The sequence below is a fragment of the Hypanus sabinus genome, chromosome 16 (genome assembly GCF_030144855.1).
Source record: "Hypanus sabinus isolate sHypSab1 chromosome 16, sHypSab1.hap1, whole genome shotgun sequence".
NCBI classification, from domain to species: domain Eukaryota; kingdom Metazoa; phylum Chordata; class Chondrichthyes; order Myliobatiformes; family Dasyatidae; genus Hypanus; species Hypanus sabinus.
Window position 1 is genome coordinate 45522404 of NC_082721.1, and position 18375 is coordinate 45540778.

Sequence of the window (18375 nt, forward strand, 5' to 3'; positions counted from 1 at the left end):
TCTTGTTGAACATTTGACTTTGTAGTTTCTGTAACTTGGGCACATGAATCTCTGGTCAAATTTTTACTGCTTATAAATAAATGATTAATATACTTATTCGCAGTCAGTGTTTTCTGTCTCACTCACCAGACCTGTGAACCTGCCTCAACGCTGTAGATGGAAGAGCAATTTATTGAGTTTGAAGGAATGAAAAATGGGGCCCTGCTGGGATTATAAGGAGCAATGGTGAATTTATACGAACATTGGAAACTGGGACTCCTGGGTTTATAAGGAATATGGGCATCAGACTCTGGTTAACATAAGGAGATTGGCATTTATTTCAACAAGAATAGAATATAAAAGCAAGGAGATAATGCTGAGGCTTTATAAAGACACTAGTCAGGCCGCACTTGGGAGTATTGTCAACAGTTTTGGGCCCCATATCTCAGAAAGGATGCGTTGTCATTGGAGACAGTCCAGAGGATGAGTCTGGGAATGAAGGGGTTAACATATGAGGAGTATTTGGCGGCTTTGGACCTGTACTCACTGGGATTTAGAAGAATGCAGGGGAATCGCATTGAAATGTACTGAATGTTGAAAGGACTAAATAAGGTGGATATAGAGAGGATGTTTCCGATGGTGAGGGTATCCAGAACTAGAGGGCACAGACTCAAAACTGAGGGTGACCCTTTAGAACAGAGGTAAGGAGGATTCTTTTTTAGCCTGAGAGTAGTGAATCTGTGGAATGCTCTGCCATAGACTGCAGTGGAGGCCAAGTCCATGGGTACATTTAAGGTGGAAGTTGATCGTTTCCTAATTGTTCAAGGCATCAAAGGATATGGTGAGAATGTAGGTGTAAGGGGTTGAGTGGGATCCGGGATCAGCCATGATGGAATGGCACAGCAGACTTGATGGGCTGAATGGCCTAATTCTGCTCCTATGTCTTATGGTCTTATGGAGCATGGGAAAAAGACTCTGGTGAATTTAAACCAGGGTTTCCAAATGATCCGATAGAAGATGATTGTTAGTTTAGTCTAACATGGAGCTTGCACACAGAGTGGGAACAGGCCCTTCAGCCCACTGAATCTATAATGATCATCAGGTACCCACAACAGAGCACGATTTGAACTGTAAGCAACACTTCATCCCACTCACAAGGTCCCCAAAGTGATTCATTCCCATCTGAAATGAGTGCTTTCCCATGGAGTATTCCAGGTTGTGGAGCTCGATTAATTTCAAGTTTTTCTCCCACACCATCCTCCTGTAATTGCCTTCATCCTTAGAATGAGAAAAAGAACATAAATTAGACAGATATTACATGTCACATGTAAACTTACCTTGAAAATTATCATTACCGTTCTTGGAACAGCCACTGTTTATGAAAGGAGAGAAATTGACAGAAGACTGTAAAATCCTGAGATGGGGTGGGTGGGGCGCTTCCTTGGGTGAGACGACACCGAGGCAGATGCCACTCTATTTAGGACAGAAATGTGGCAACATTTCTTCTTTCTGAGGGTGGAGAATCTCTGGGCAGTGGAAAAGTCTGTGAATATCTTTAAAGTGGAGGTTCTTATTGAGCAAGGTGTGGGTCGGATCACATAAGATCTCATTGCACGCTGGAGGGATGGGTTGGCTCAGTCCTGCTCCTAGTTTTTATATGAGCCTAATGGACAGTGGCATTAGACTTCTCCCAAGGCCAAGAACAACCTGGATTCCTGGTTCCAGATACCACAACCCAAACATCTGGAATATCAACCCAGAAATCTGATCAATCTGGAGCAAGTTTCAGACATGGCATCCTGTGCAGACATACAAACACTGCTGCTACATCAAAGGATTTGCTCATAAACTCTGATTAAAAGCAACTATTGAACACAATCACAATTATTGACTGCAGTCATTCTATCATTGAGGAAGGATTGGCTGATACCACCCTCAGGACTGGCAGGGTGAGGTGCCAACTTCCTGCTTGGCACTGCACTGTGACATGTTATTTGAACTTTTTAATATCTTCCTTTTACATCCCATTTCTTTTCACATCCCCTATTGACATGCAATACGCACTGCTCTGGAAGCTAGAACAGGGTGAGCACACATAACTGGCACACTCTCCTGAAAACACAGGTCTAACTTGCCCTCGTTATATGCTCATCACTGTCAACATTCAGATCCCAGCCTGAGGCACTGGGAGGCTTCACCAGCAGCGGAGGGAAAAAAGCAACAATTCACTTTACTCTGAACACAAACAGTATTCTTTTTGGCAACGCCCCTGTTGTGGGGAGCTTGAAACATACATCAGGGGTTCTGTGGCACAAACCCAGTGGGGACAGGGAAGTGAAACCGTTCAGAAGATGACGTGACTATGCTGGTCACTTGTTATCGACTGTGGGCAAACAGGAACAAGCAGTGATTCACACAAAAACACTCCGACACCTTTTAGTTCCGGTACTGTCCATAGGAGTAGTGCAAGGACTTGTTTCTCAGTTGCTTTGCTGAGAAGCCAGCATTCAATGTCTTTACCGTCATCCCGAAGCACAGGCCAGAGATGCAGTATGAAGACAGGCCTACCGGCCCACAGAGTCCTCACCGACCATTAACCACCCACCTGCATTAATGTTATCATATTCTGTCCTCCCCGCCACCCCCCACGTTGCTCTACAACTTGCAGGCGATTTACAGTGGCCAATTAACCTACCAAACCACACGTCCCTGGGATGAGGAAGCAGGTAACTCTGAGGTAACTCCACAGGAAAGATGAGCAAGCTGCACACAGACAGCGCTGGAGGTCAGGACTGAACTGAGCAGTGCCACTGTGGAGAGCCAGCTCCAGGGTGAGGTACCAACAGCAACGATTTCTGAATCAGAATACTGTCCGCCGGGGAGGCAAAGATTCAGCGGTGTTATCTGCACGGACCTGATACCCTCACCTTGGTCGCAAAGATCATGGATCTGGGATGAGGCATTGCTGGGCTCCTGGGTGCACCCTCCATGTCACACTGATGAAGAGAGAAGGGGGATGGGATATTCAAGTACTTGTTGAAGGACAGCCCAGGGCAACTGGCAGGACAGCCCAGGGCAACTACCAGGAACAGCTCAGGGCAACTGGCGGGACAGCAAACCCAGATAACAATTCTCTCTCAACTTACCCAAAATCCAATACCTGAGGAGGAACATCCCCTCCCCATCACCCCTCGTGTTTCCTCAGACATTTAATGAATAAGTAAGCAAATAGGTGGATGCAATGTATTAATTTCAGAAGATTATTGGTGTATTATATATTGACACAGGTACAGTAGTTTTGTGGTAGTTTACTAGACACTGGATTCAATAAATGGCTGTGAGAATGTGAGTTTAACTCTTCACATGGTATTTTAAGAACTTGAGTTCCATTTTGGATTGGACTGCAGTAAAAACCACTCTTAAGGAACAGAAATAACTGGCCTGTATGACATTAGTCTCCCAAGAAGCTGGGGGGTACAGGGTTGGTCTTTAACCACTGTAGAACTGGGGAGTAATTCAGCTGGTCAACTAGGAACGGCCAGTAAATACTTGTGTTCTCAGTGCATCCTGAGAATTAACAGACAATAATGAACTGGCACTGGCATTGCAAAGGACAAGCTTGTATCCTGTAGGTCACAAGTATTAATGCGACATGAAGCTTACTTACTCCAAGATCATGGCTCTAACTAGAGAAGTTGCTTTATGAGTTTCTTGGCCAACAAGGATTTATTCCTTCTCCTGCAGTCTTGTGAAACAACTAAGTTCAGGGTTTTCCAGAGTTACTCAAAGGTCTATTGGCATAAATTTTCTTGCCAGAAACAACAAATTTTAGAACCCGATCACTTACAGGCAACAGATGACCTGAGCTGGGACAGGCCGTTGATTCTATTCCAAACTGTACAGTCCCGTATCACTTGAGCAGCAGTTATGCAATTTAGAGAAATAGTGTTCAGTATTTGCTTAAATCTCCCACAGGAATCAATAAATTTCGAAAAGCGAGTTCAAATGAGTGGATGAGATCTGTGAGATCCATAAAGCAACCTAAATTTAAAATCACATTGCTTTAAAAAAAACAATGTGTACAACATGTCAACTAGATGAACTAACTTAAATCTTGCAGATATGTGCTGAAACAATTCCCATTATCCAAGATAAATGAATTTTTATTAATATCATTGTGGGGAGTTTTGGTCACCAAATTACAGGAAGGATATTAATAAGGTTGAAAGAGTGCAGAGAAGGTTTACAAGGATGTTGCCGGAACTTGAGAAACTGAGTTACAGAGAAAGGTTGAATAGGTTGGGACTTTATTCCCTGGAGCGTAGAAGAATGAGGGGAGATTTGATAGAGGCATATAAAATTATGTTGGATATAGATAGGGTGAATGCAAACAGGCTTTTCCACTGAGGCTAGGGAAGAAAAAACCAGAAGACATGGGTTAAGGGTGAAGGCGGGGAAGTTTAAAGGGAACATTGGGGGTGGGGGGCTTCTTCACAGAGAGTGGTGGGAGTGTGGAATGAGCTGTCAGATGAAGTGGTAAATGTGGGCTCACTTTTAACATTTAAGAAAAACTTGGACAGGTACATGGATGAGAGGTGTATGGAGGGATATGGTCCAGGTGCAGATCAGTTGGACTAGGCAGAAAAATGGTTCAGCAAGAAGGGCCAAAAGGCCTTTTTCTATGATGTGATGTTCTATGGTTCTGTCAATTGTCACAGCAAAATTTGATAACGTGCCATGGTAAGGTTGCATTCTCTTTAAAGAGCTGAGAATTAAAGACTGCTATGGCAAAGTTTGAATTCCTTATATTATTGTCCAGATCAAGAGAAAGACTAAAACTATAAATTTCTAGAGAGTAACACACACAAAATGCTGGTGGAACTCAGCAGGTCAGGCAGCATCTATGGAAAAGAGTACAGTCACGAGTCCCCGAGTTACGAACGTCCGACTTACGGACAACTCGTACTTACAAACTGAGGAAGGAGTACACCGTCTGCCATTTTAAGCCGTTGCTATTGTCACTGTGTTGAGTGTTTAACTTTGTATTTGGCTTAAATTTTTCTTAGTAAGATTCACCGTGACCCCGCCTTCCCCCCCCCCCCACCCATTCCAGTCAGCTGGTGGCATAGTCAGATCAGTACTGGGTTAGAGAACAGAGGTTCCCAAGTTCGATTTAGTAACAGTCCACTCCTGTGCCAGGTTGATGTCGATCCAGTGACTCCCGTACCATCCATGCTGGGTTGATGTCGAGCTCACAACTCGACCTCGTAAAAACACACTGCCACCTCCAGTCTAAATTCCACGTGGAATATTGTGGAGGATCAAATACCCAAACCCAGCACAGCCCCTACTTGTCCCATTTAACCTGTCTCAGTGCGGTGCAGTTTAGTACTCGGGGAATTCAGCGCTGTGGTCCTTAGGACCCAGCGGACCTTGGGAGCTGGCGGAGCTCAGGACCCGCCACCCGCAGTGTTTCTGTTCCATTGACGGAAAGCGATCGTGATTGAAAATAAAGTGGAAATAATAAAGCGTTTGGAAAGAGGTGAAGCGCCATCAGTCATTGGAAAAGCGTTAGGCTACAGTTGGTCAATGATCGGAACAATTTTAAAGGATAACGGATAAAGTGAGAATAATGGAGCATGTGAAAGCTACCCCGATTAAAGCTACAATTATTACTAAGCAACACAGTGGTTTAGTTATTGGAATACATACGTTTCTTAAGTGTTTTATATGCATTGAAAGGTAAAATATATACTATCTACTAAGACTAACGTTTGACTAACTGACTCTAAATAATACCAGATGTACTTGTTCAGACTTACGTACAAATCCGACTTAAAAACGGACTCAGGAACAGAACTCATACGTAACCCGGGGACTGCCTGTACAGTCAACGTTTCAGGCCGAGACCCTTCATAAGAACTCATTTTGTGTGTGTTGCTTGGATTTCGAGTATCTGCAAATTTTCTCGTTTGTGACTTGTACAGAATGTTAAGGTGATAATTCTCCTTCCATGTGTATTAACTGACTGATAGTAGAGTGGGCCACACAAACCCTAGCTGTGTGGGAAGCTTATCAAATGTACGATGGCACACCAATTCTCTGAACGAGAGCAATGAAATTGGATTCCCACAGTGAGAACCAGCCATGTTGGGAACTGGTTTGGCCCAAAGAATATTGTATCCACACGGATACTCTCTCAGCCATAGGAAACTTGGACATATCTAAAATAATAATCTAAAACAACATAAGCGGAATATACAGGTTTATATAAAAGCTTCAATAATCTGACACCATCAATGGCCATATAAGAAACAATGGGAGCTGTACACAGTTAATGGTTACAAGTGGTGATACTTCCTGACTTGAGTTTGCTTGCTTGAACAACTTACCCCCACATACTCCTTCTTGTGAAACGACCTCCAATTGAGCCAGGCCTCATCCAATGCAGGATTGTGCATGTGCGCAAAGACAGCAGCCAGAAAGGGCGCCAGCACGCAGATGGAAACGAACGAAAACGTCATCATGTGGCACCCAACGAATAAACAACCTAGGGTCAATGAAGGATGATGAACAACTCACTGGAATTACATACTTGAGATGTTTCTGAACAGGTGAGACCACACACACTTCTTCATGTTTGCAGAGGAGAGGTCAGAGACCTGTCTTCAGCATTTGTAGTAAAGGGTGCCACTCTCATGTACTGGTTTACAGTGCCAGCTGCAAGGTCAGAGTTTGATTCCTGACACTGCCTGTACCATGCTCATGCATATGACAATAAACTCAACTTGACATAAAATGTGTTCTTAAACGAAAAAAGATTAGAAATAATGATGCACCCAAACAACATCTTTTTAACAAAAATCCTTATACATCCACATAAATTTTCATATAAATGTTTCCATACCATACACCAATAACCAAAATCCTTACATATAAATGTTCTGTCTGTTATAGCATGCAAGGCAGTCAGATAAATTAACACTTTCAAAAGTGGTGACAATTCTTAAACAATTAAGCAGCCATTACACTGAGTGGTTAGCTTCGGTTTAACCACAGGAGTCATTAAAAGCCATGTCTATTTTTACCACTGGTGATTTCTTTCAAAGGTGATTTTAATACAAGATAACAAGGAAAGAAACCTCTCAGATACTCATTTCCTCTACAAAGATTTGAACAATTTACACTGGAGGCTGACTCACTGTAGGATATCTCAGCTCTCACTTATCGTAAGAGTTATCTCACTGTGGTGTAACACTGCCCAAACACCATACATCCATTGTTACAGCAGAAAACCAGATTGTCTTGTGATTGAGGGACACTCAAGCTTAGTTTACAACAGTTTAAGTGTTTCCTGCAGCTTGAATTTGCCTTTTATCGCTCCCAGGCACTTCACAGGACTATGTTTAAATAAAAACTGAGACGACTAAATTCAACCAAACTCTTCATCAAGAGGTTTCTAAGCAGCAATTTAGAGGAAGACAGGATGAGAGGCTTGAAGGCATGGCTGCCAGTGGTGCAGAAGTGTGGGGCTGCACAATTTGAGTGCAGCAGCAGCTGCTGAGAAGATCAAACAGAACCAGAGTAGGAAAGTCATAGACCCAAGGGTTAGGATTTCTTACATGTTGGTGGACAGAAATAATAGGGCTGATGGGACAGGGAAGGGGGAGGGCTGAAAGGAACAAAGGGTGTGTCTTAGAATGGGAGAACAAGAGCTAGTTGCTTCACCCTAAATGAGACACTTTCATTTGCTCTCACTAAACTCCCTTCACCCTGGAACAGGGTCGCCTAGAAATCTCTCCTCTGCTTCCCACAAACTGTGCATGGTCATACCTCGAAGAGTGGGTTCAGATTGTGCATCAGGACAGAGGCCTGATTCAGAGGCCAATACAAAATGTCAACAGACTCCTTTTGTCTCTAGAGATGTTGCCTGACAACGCTGAGGTTTCCCAGCATTGTTCTCTGTATGAAAACAGGTTGAATGTGGACAGAGGAAATGATGAGATACAGTCACTAAAGAACTGAAAGAAAAAGAGAATGTGGGAAATTCCCAGTAGGTCAGATAGAGAGAGAAACTAACTTTACTTTACAGGCTGACAACACGTTTCTGACACAAAAGGCAACTTTTCTGAAATTGTTAAATTCCCAAGGATGTCGGTCTGGGACGGGGTGGGGGGGATCTCGGTCTGGGACGGGGGGCGGGGGATGTCATCTGGGACGGGGGTGGGGGGATGTCGGTCTGGGACGGGGGAGGGATGTCGGTCTGTGATGGAGGAGGGATGTCGATCTGGGATGGGGGAGGGGTGTCGGTCTGGGACGGCGGCGGGGGATGTCGGTCTGGGACGGGGGTGGGGGGGGGATGTGGTCTGGGACGGGGGAGGGGTGTCGATCTGGGATGGGGGAGGGGTGTCGGTCTGGGACGGGGGATCAGCTGCTGAAGCTACTGTGTCTCCAGTGTGCTTACTTTGGAACAGGATAAGTGGGATGAAGCTGACTGAAAGCTTAGGAGCGGCACTGTGAGCTAGACAGAGGTGTCCGGCAAAGTGGTGGTCTATTCCACATATGGTTTCTACACAGGGGACCACAGTTCAAGCACTGAATGGTGTGTACTCCATCAGAAGAATTACAGGTGAACCACTGTTTTACCTGGGGAAGGGGTGCGAGTGGCCCTGGGTGGTAAGAAAGATCTTCTCCTGTGGTTATGTTGGAAGGAGTTCTGTGAAGAGCAGCGGCTGTTCACAGAGATGTAAGATTAAAGCAGGGAGTCACAGCAGATAAAGTCCCTTCAGAACAACAGACAGACAGACATAATTTATTGATCCCGAGGGAAATTGGGTTTCATTACAGTCGCACCAGCCAAGAATAGTGTAGAAATATGGCAATATAAAACCATAGATAATTAAATAATAATAAGTAAATAATGCCAAGTGGAAACCAGTCCAGGACCAGCCTATTGGCTCAAGGTGTCTGACACTCCGAGGGAGGAGTTGTAAAGTTTGATGGCCACAGGCAGGAATGACTTCCTATGACACTCAGTGTTGCATCTCGGTGGAATGATTCTCTAGCTGAATGTACTCCTGTGCCTAACCAGTACATTATGGAGTGGATGGGACACATTGTCCAAGATGGCATGAAACTTGGACAGCATCCTCTTTTCAGACACCTCCGTCAGAAAGTCCAGTTCCACCTCCACAACGTCACTGGCCTTACGAATGAGTTTGTTGATTCTGATGGTGTCTGCTATCCTCAGCCTTCTGCCTCAGCACACAATAGCAAACATGATAGCACGGGCCACCACAGACTCATAGAACATCCTCAGTATCGTCTGGCAGATGTTAAAGGACCTCAGTCTCCTCAGGAAATAGAGACGGCTCTGACTCTTCTTGTAGACAGCCTCAGTGTTCTTTGACCAGTCCAGTTTATTGTCAATTCGTATCCCCAGGTATTTGTAATCCTCCACCATGTCCACACTGACCCCTTGGATGGAAACAGGGGTCACCGGTGCCTTAGCCCTCCTCAGGTCCACCACCAGCTCCTTAGTCTCTTTCACAGCAAAAGGAGAGCAAAGGGGAAACTATATCTGGTGATGTTATCACATTGAACATGTTGGTAATTACAAAGAACAGGAACAGGTCCGTCAGCCCACAATGCCCATGACAGCCATGATGCTAAATTAAACTAATCCCATCTGCCTGCAAATTGTCTACATCCCTCCGCTCTCTGCCCATTCCTGTACCTGGTTAAAGAAGATGGTCCATCTGACATGGAGACTGGTGGGTGGGCGTGAGGACAAAGGGAACCTTGTCTTTCCTCTGGGGTAGAAGCAGAGGGGGTAAGAGCAGAAATTAAGTTATCTTATCATTCAGAAGAATGTACAGTTAGGGGAAAAGGAAAACTTATCAAAAGTACAGGTGTGGAAGGTTGCATTATCAAAACACCAGCAAAGAGAATCGGGGGGAATGGAATAGAGTCAAGGGTGGGAGAAGATGTAGTCAACACCACTGTGGGAGTCTGTAGAGTTTTAATGGATCTTGGTCACTAATCTACCTCTTGAGATGGAGGCAGAGATAGAGAAGCTGAGTAAGAAGAGAAGTATCAGAGATAGAAGAACAAACAGAAGAAAAGGTGGCAGAAATTTGTTCTGAGTGAGATCTCTATAAAGTCATCAATACCTCACTGCAGTCTACAGCTTTCCTCACTACCAAACTCATGCTTAATATCTATATTATCTGCAACCTTATCTGCTCCCATGTTAAGGTTTAAGTCATTCATTTATACAGTGGCTTCCCAAGATAGAAATGGTATAACCTACAGAAATCTGACATTATTCAAATTCTCCATAGATGTTTAAAGCTTTCCTCAATCTAGTAACAATAATAATAATAATATGTTGAAAATCTGGATGATGAAATTGATGGTTTTGAGGCCAAGTTTGCGGATGATACAAGGATAGTTGGAGGGGCAGGTAGAGTTGAGGAAGCAGGGGTCTGCAGAAGGACTTGGACAGATTGGAGAAATGGGGAAATAATTGACAGATGGAATATAGTGTGGGTTGTATGGTCATACACTTTGGTAAGACTAAAGGCATAAACTATTTTCTAAATTGAGAGTGATTTCAGAAACCAGAGGTGCAAAGGGAATTGGGAGTCCTATTATGGGATTCTCTAAATGTTAATTTGCAGTTTGAGTCAGTAGTAAGGAATGCAAATGCAATATTAACATTCATTTCAAGAAGACTAGAATATAAAAGCAAGAACATAATGCTGAGGCTTTATAAGGCATTGGCCAGACCACATTTGGAGTATTGTAAGCACTGTTGGGCCTATATAAGACCATAAGACCATAAAATTTAGGAGCAAAATTAGGCCATTCGCCATCAAGTCTGCTCTGACATTTCATCATAGCTGATCCATTTTTACTACCGGAAGTTAGGAAGGAAGTTGAGAAGCAGGACCTCAAAGGTAGTAATCTCAGGATTACTGCCTGTGCCACGTGATAGCGAGTATAAGAATAGAATGATCTGGAGGATGAATACGTGGCTGAGAGATTGGAGCAGAGTCTGGAGGCAGACATGACCTGTCCAAAAAGGACGGGTTGCACCTGAATCCCAGGGGTACCAATATCCTGATGGGGAGGTTTGCAAAGGCTATTGGGGAGAGTTTAAACTAGAATTGCTGGGAGTGGAAACCAAACTGAAGAGATGAAGGGAGAGACAGTTAACTCACAAATAGGGAAAGCTTGTAGACAGTGCGAGAGGAAGGATAGGCAGGTGATAGAGAAGGGACACGCTCACATCGATGGTTTGAGATGTGTCTACTTTAATGCAAGGAGTATTATGAACAAAATGGATGAGCTTAGAGCGTGGATCAGTACTTGGAGATATGATGTTGTGGCCATTACAGAGACTTGGATGACTCAGGGGCAGAAATGGTTACTTCGAATGCCAAGCTTTAGATGTTTCAGGAAGGACAGAAAGGGAGGCAAAAGAGGTGGGGGCGTGGCATTGCTGATCAGAGATGGTGTCACGGTTGCAAAAAAAGGACGTCATGGAGGGATTATCTACCGAGTATCTGTGGGTGGAAGTTAGGAACAAGAAGGGGTCTATAACTCTACTGCGTGTTTTTTTATAGACCACCCAATAGTAGCAGGGACATCAAGGAGCAGATGGGGAGATAGATTCTGGAAAGGAGTAATAATAACAGGGTTGTTGTGGAAGGAGATTTTAATTTCCCAAATATCAATCAGCATATTCCTAGAGCGAGGGGTTTAGATGGGGTGGAGTTTGTTAGGTGTGTTCAGGAAGGTTTCCTGACACAATATGTAGGTAAGCCTACAAGAGGAGAGGCTGCACTTGATCTGGTATTGGGAAATGAACCTGGTCAGGTGTCAGATCTCTCAGTGGGAGAGCATTTTGGAGATGGCGATCACAATTCTATCTCGTTTACCATAGCATTGCAGAGGGATAGGAACAGATAAGTTAGGAAAGCGTTTAATTGGAGTAAGGGGAAATATGAGGCTATCAGGCAGGAACTTGGAAGCATAAATTAGAAACAGATGTTCTCAGGGAAACATATGGAAGAAATGTGGCAAATGTTCAGGGAATATTTGCGAAGACTTCTGCATAGGTACATTCCAATGAGACAGGAAAAGGATGGTAAGGTACAGGAACTGTGGTATACAAAGGCTGTTGTAAATCTAGTCATGAACAAAAGAACTTACAAAAGGTTCAAAAAACTAGGTAATGATAGAGATCTAGAAGATTATAAGGGTAGCAGGAAGAAGCTTAAGAATGAAATTAGGAGAGCCAGAAGGGACCATGAGAAGGCCTTGGCGGACAGGATTAAGAAAAATCCCAAAGCATTCTACAAGTATGTGAAGAGGAAGAGGATAAGATGTGAGAGAATAGGACCGATAAAGCGTGACAGTGGAAAAGTGTTTATGGAACTGGAGCAGATAGCAGAGGTACTTAATGAGTACTTTGCTTCAGTATTCACTACAGAAAAGCATTTTGGCAATTGTAGGGATGACTTACAGTGGACTAAAGACCTTGAGCATGTAGATGTTAAGGAAGAGCATGTACTGGAGCTTTTGGAAAGCGTCAAGTTGGATAAGTCATCGGGACCAGACAGGATGTACCCCAGGCTACCGTGGGAAGTGAGGGAGGAGACTGCTGAGCCTCTGGCGATGATCTTTGCATCATCAATGGGGATGGGAGAGGTTCCAGAGGATTAGAGGGTTGCAAATGTTGTTCCCTTATTCAAGAAAGGGAGTAGAGATAGCCCAGGAAATTATTGACCAGTGATCATTACTTCAGTGGTTGGTAAGTTGATGGAGAAGTTCCTGAGAGGTAGGATTTATGAACATTTGAAGAGGCATAATATGATAAGGAATAGTCAGCATGGCTTTGTCAATGGCAGGTCGTGCCTTACAAGCCTGATTGAGTTTTTTGAGGACATGACTAAACTCATTGATGAAGATAGAGCAGTAGATGTAGTGTATATGGATTTCAGCAGATGGGTCATATTCTGCATGGTGACCACAGGTGTTCCTCAGGGATCTGTTCTGGGACCCCTACTCTTCATGATTTTTATAAATGACCTGGATGAAGAAGTGGAGAGATAGGTCAGTTAATTTGCTGATGAGATGTTGTGGATAGTGTGGAGAGCTGTCAGAGGTTACAGCGGGATATTGATAGGATGCAAAACTGGGCTGAGAAGTGGCAGATGGAGTTCAACCCAGATAAGTGTGAGGTGGTTCATTTTGATATGTCAAATATGATGGCAGAATACAGTATTAATGGTAAGACTCTTGACAGTGTGGAGGATCAGAGGGATCTTGGGGCATAGGACATAGGACACTCAAAGCTGCTGCGCAGGTTGACTCTGTGATTAAGAAAGCATACGGTGCATTGGCCTTCATCAATCATAGGATTGAATTTAAGAGCCAAAAAGGTAATGTTAAAGCTATATAGGACCTTAGTTAGACCCCACTTGGAGTACTGTGTTCAGTTCTGGTTGCTTCACTACAGGAAGGATGTGGAGACCATAGAAAGGGTGCAGAGGAGATTTACAAAGATATTGACTAGATTAGGGAGCATGTCTTATGAGAATAGATTGAGTGAACTCAGCCTTTTCTCCTTGGAACAATGGAGGATGACCTGATAGATGTGTACAAAATGATGAGAGACATTGATCATGTGAACAGTCAGAGACTTTTTCCCCATTGCTGAAATGGCTAGCACGAGAGAGCAGTTTTAAGGTGCTTGGAAGTAGGTACCAAGGAGATGTCAGGGATAAGATTTTACACAGAGAATGATGAGTGCGTGGAATGGGCTGCCGACGACGATGGTGGAGGCAGATATTATAGAGTCTTTTAAGAGACTCCTGGATAGGTACATGGAGTTGAGAAAAATAGAGGGCTATGAGTAACCCTCAGAAATTTCTCAGGTAAGGACATGTTCGGCACAGCTTTCTGGGCCGAAAGGCCTGTATTATGCTGTAGGTTTTCTATGTTTCTATGTTACTCTCAGCCCCAATATTCTGCCTTTTCCCTTCATGCCCTGACCAATCAAGAATCTATCAACCTCTGTCTTAAATATTCATAAAGACTTGGCCTCCACAGATGCCTGTGGCAAAGAATTCCATGGATTGACCACTTTCTGGCTAAAGAAATTCCTCCTCATCTCCATTCTAAAAGGACACCCATCTATTCTGAGGTTGTTTCCTCTGGTTTTAGTACTCCCACCATAGGAAATATCCTTTCCACATCCACTTTATCAAGGCTTTTCACTATTTGACAGGTTTCAATTAGGTCACTCCTCATTCTTTTGAAGTCCAATGAATACAGGCCCAGAGCCATCAAACGGTCTTTATATGACAAGCTGTTTAATCCTGGAATTATTTTTGTGAACCTCCCTTAACCTTCTCCAGTTTCAGCACATCCTTTCTCAGATAAGAGACCCAAAACTGCTACAATACCTCAAATGAAGCCTCACCAGTGCTTTATAAAGTCTCAACATTACATCCTTGCTTTTATATTCTAGTCCTCTTGAAATGAATGCTAACATCGCATTTGCTTTCCTCACCACAAACTCAACCTGCAAAGTAATCTTTAAGAAATCCTGAACAAGGACTCCCATAACCCTTTGCACCTCAGATTTCTGTATTTCATCTCCACTTAGAAAATAGTCAACCCTTACACTTCTACCAAAGTGCATTATCGTACATTTCCCGACACTGTATTCCATCTTTGTCCATTCTCCTAATCTGTACATCCTTTTGTAGCCTCTTTATTTCCTCAAAATAAAGTGCCCCACCACTTTTCTTCATATCGTCTGCAAACTTTACAACAAAGCCATCAATTCCATCAACTACATCAGTGACATATAACATAGAAAGAATCAGTCCCAGCACAGACATCTGGGGAACATCATTAGTCACCGGCAGCCAACCAGAAAAACATCCCTTTATTCCCACTCTTTGCCTCCTGTTAATCAGCCACTGCTTCATGCATGCTAAAATCTTTCCTGTTATGCCATGAGCTCATAGCTTGTTAAGCAGCCTCATGTGTGGCACCTTGTCAAAGGCCTTCTGAAAATCCAAGTGCACAACATCAACTGAATCTCCTTTGTATATCCTGCTTGTTACTTCGTCAAAGAATTCCAAAAGATTTGTTAGGCAAGGTTCTTCCTTGAAGAAACCTGTCATAAGGGGGGCATTGGGATCAGACCCAAACGCAAGGCACAGACACTGAACTACCAGAAACAGGACTAGGCGTGAGAAGGAAGCAAGGAAAGAGGGGAAGAAAGGATGCTGGACATGACACAGTCCCAGGATGAGACAAGGATTCCGGGCCTGGGCTAGGACTTGACTAGGATAGCGGTACCAGGACGTGGAACTGGGAACTAGGAGCCTGGGCTTGGACTCCGAGCCAGAGACTGGACAAGGACCCAGAACCCGGGTCTTGACTCGGGCTCAGACTCCAGAACTAGGCGAGGACATGACGAGGCTATAGGATGAGGAGAGGCAACAGGACTGGACACGAGACTCCTGGACAGGACAAGGGAACCCCAGCACTGGGCTGGGCAAGGCACATGGACAAGACGAGAACACAAAGCCGTGGCTTGGACAGGACAAGGTTCTTGGACGTGGCTAGAACTGGACGAGACCCTGAAGCCTTGACTTGGTCGAGAAAGTGACAGGAACATGGAACACAGAGCCAGGACCCCTCCTTGGAAACAGGTCATAGGGCTGGGACTCATACACAGAACACAGAGCCGGGACCCTTCCTTGGTACAGGATGTAAGGCCGGGACTCATTACACAGAATGCAGAATACGACGAGGCGGTTCCCAACACTAGGTAGCGCCAGATAGCCGGACCTACCTAGCGAAGGTGTGGACACAGACAGTTCCCAACACTGGGTAGCAGCAAATGGCCAGATCTACCTAGTGAAGGTGAGGACACAGACAGTTCAAAACAATGAAAGACAGTTCCTTATCTTGCTCTGGTGGTATAACTAGACAGCGGTGAAGGCAAGGCTCCAGGCCAGGCGAGGCGAGGCTCCAGGAGGAAGGGGAAGGGAAGGGATACAGACAGGGGGTTTGGACAAGACAATCCAGCCACCCAAGGCTGAATCCTGAAGCTATTCATGAAGCCAGCCCAAATGAGAATCAGCTGCCTCAACAGAAACTGGGGGAAACTGGAAAACTTGGAATAAGGAACATGAACCGGCCCATGAACCAGAATGCAGAGTTCACGGACCAGACCATGACAAACCTATGCTGACGACAACTATTTTATCATGTGCTTACAAGTATCCTGAAACCACATCCTTAACAATTGACTCCAACATCTTCTCAACCACTGAGGTCAGACTAACTGGCCTATAATTTCCTTTCTTCTGTCTCCCTTCTTGAAATTTGCAACTTTCCAGTCCTCCATAACCATTCCAGAATCTAGTGATTCTTGAAAGATCATTACTAATGCTTCCACAATCTCTTCAGCCACATCATCTGGTCCAGGTGACTTATCTACCTTCTGACCTTCCCGTTTCCCAAGCACCTTCTCTTTAGTAATGGTAACCTCACACACTTAATGACCCCTGACACCTGGAACTTCCACCATACTGCTGGCGTCTTCCACAATGAAGACTGACGCAAAATACGTATTCAGTTCATCCACCATTTCCTTGTCCCCCATTACTACTCCTCCAGCATCAGTCTGATCCAATATCCAAAGAATATCTCGGAAAGGATGTGCTGGCATTGGTGAAGGTCCAGAGAAGGTTTATGAGAATGATCCTGGGAATGAAAGAGTTAATGTATGAGGATGTGTTTTTTTTTTGGCTCTGAGCCTGTACCTGCTGGAATTTAGAAGAATGAGGGGGGATCTCATTGAAACCTACCAACTATTGAAAGGCCTAGATAGAATGAGCATGTATAAGATGTTTCCAATGGTGGGAGAGTGTAGTACCAGAGGTTACCACCTGAGAAGAGAAGGGTGTCCCTTTACAGGCCTGGGGATGTCCCGTTACGGGGGGTCCGAGGTGTTAAATTACCTGCTCCTGCTCCAGTTTCCCTATGTTCTTGCGCCACCCGCTGAGTGAATGGAGCTGTGATTAACTGGAGCACAATATCCGGTTAACATGATGCAAAGTAGAACCAACAGCCTAAAATGAGATCATCTACACTCCCTTAGTGATCAGAACAGCGGTTGTAAATCAGATAAGGATGTACTGCAAGGCAGCCAGGTCGGAAAAAACAACCGGTGAATCTGAGAGTACAGATACTAGTGATTAGTCTGGACTGTAAAAGCCTATAGTGATCCAGCCCAGGCAGTAGATACCAGCGAACAGCGCAGGTTTTAGATGCCCCATTGAGGTTTCACTATTCACCCCTCTCTCCACCCTAAAGCGCCCAGAGTTGAGAGGAGGTGTCCAACCCCATTGCAGGGGCCAATACACGGAGACGACCGTGGATTCAAGGGGGTCCGATTGCAAGCAAGAACTTGAATTAGTGATTTACATTTCGATCATATTAAACTGAAACTTAACAGCTCCTGCCTCCCGGAACCGCATCGCTGAACCATCCCGCTCGGCTTATCGACTCGAAATTCAGCAGCTCCGCTCACCTCCCGAACTCCGAGTTCCTTAAAGTGCAGGCAGGTTCCCCTCGTCTTCCAGGTGGATCTCAGATCCGATGCCCAGCCCCAACTCTTCAAAGAGTAATTGGAGCTGGATCCTTCGTTCCTCGCCCTTTACTCGGTCTGGCCAGCTGCAAGGATAAGGCGGTGTTGCACCCCTCTGGGGGAGTATTACCGGCCTGACTCCTCCCCCTCTCACTTCATGTGAAGGCTGTCAGCTTTCTCTTTCATGAAACGTTCTCAACAAATACCTGTTGAACTTCCTCCCCCATGCCCGGACGAGTTCCCATTGGCTAACCTCGGGCAAGGACTCATTAAACCAGTGCAGGAGTTGCCAGGAACCGCTTAGCGAATATAAAACAATAATAGAAAATGTCGTGAGTTCTCAGCAAGACAGTCCGCATCTGCGGGGGTAGAAACAGCTCTCTCCCTGTTATATCCACGGTAGTATTTATGTTGGTGTTTCTGTTGATTCTCCAATAATTTGTGTTGTTGTTTGATCAACTAACCTGCAGACAACCCACCCATGAGTTTTTACCCAAACACTGAATTATCTAGCTCCTGATCCCACCAAACAGACAAGGAATCATTAGCGTGAGTGACGGGGAACTTCCCTCACCCAGTCATGGGTTCAGTGTATTTCTCATTAAAAAACAGGCTTCTCAACAGCACTTTCTAGTTCCTGGGCTATTGCACCTACAGAGAAAAGAGCAGAGGCCCCAGTAAAATATACCAAAAGCCCATCTTCACCCATA

At 44.6% G+C, this 18375-nt stretch overlaps 1 protein-coding gene across 3 annotated transcripts in view; it reads right to left on the minus strand.

Moving 5' to 3' along the window:
* The window catches only part of LOC132406264 (procathepsin L-like), a 58378-nt gene extending 40583 nt beyond the window's left edge, over nt 1–17795 (minus strand). Inside the window, exons 1-3 of one of the 3 annotated variants that reach the window (XM_059991663.1) lie at nt 17609–17794; nt 6372–6529; nt 1135–1257 (exon numbers count right to left, since the gene is read on the minus strand). In XM_059991663.1, the coding sequence (XP_059847646.1) occupies nt 1135–1257; nt 6372–6506 (258 nt within the window). In that variant the 5' untranslated portion in view covers nt 6507–6529; nt 17609–17794. Of the gene's footprint in view, nt 1–1134; nt 1258–6371; nt 6530–17608 lie in introns of all 3 variants that reach the window. The other 2 variants (XM_059991664.1, XM_059991662.1) reach the window with 2 other exon arrangements.
* Between the last annotated feature and the right edge of the window lie 580 nt (nt 17796–18375).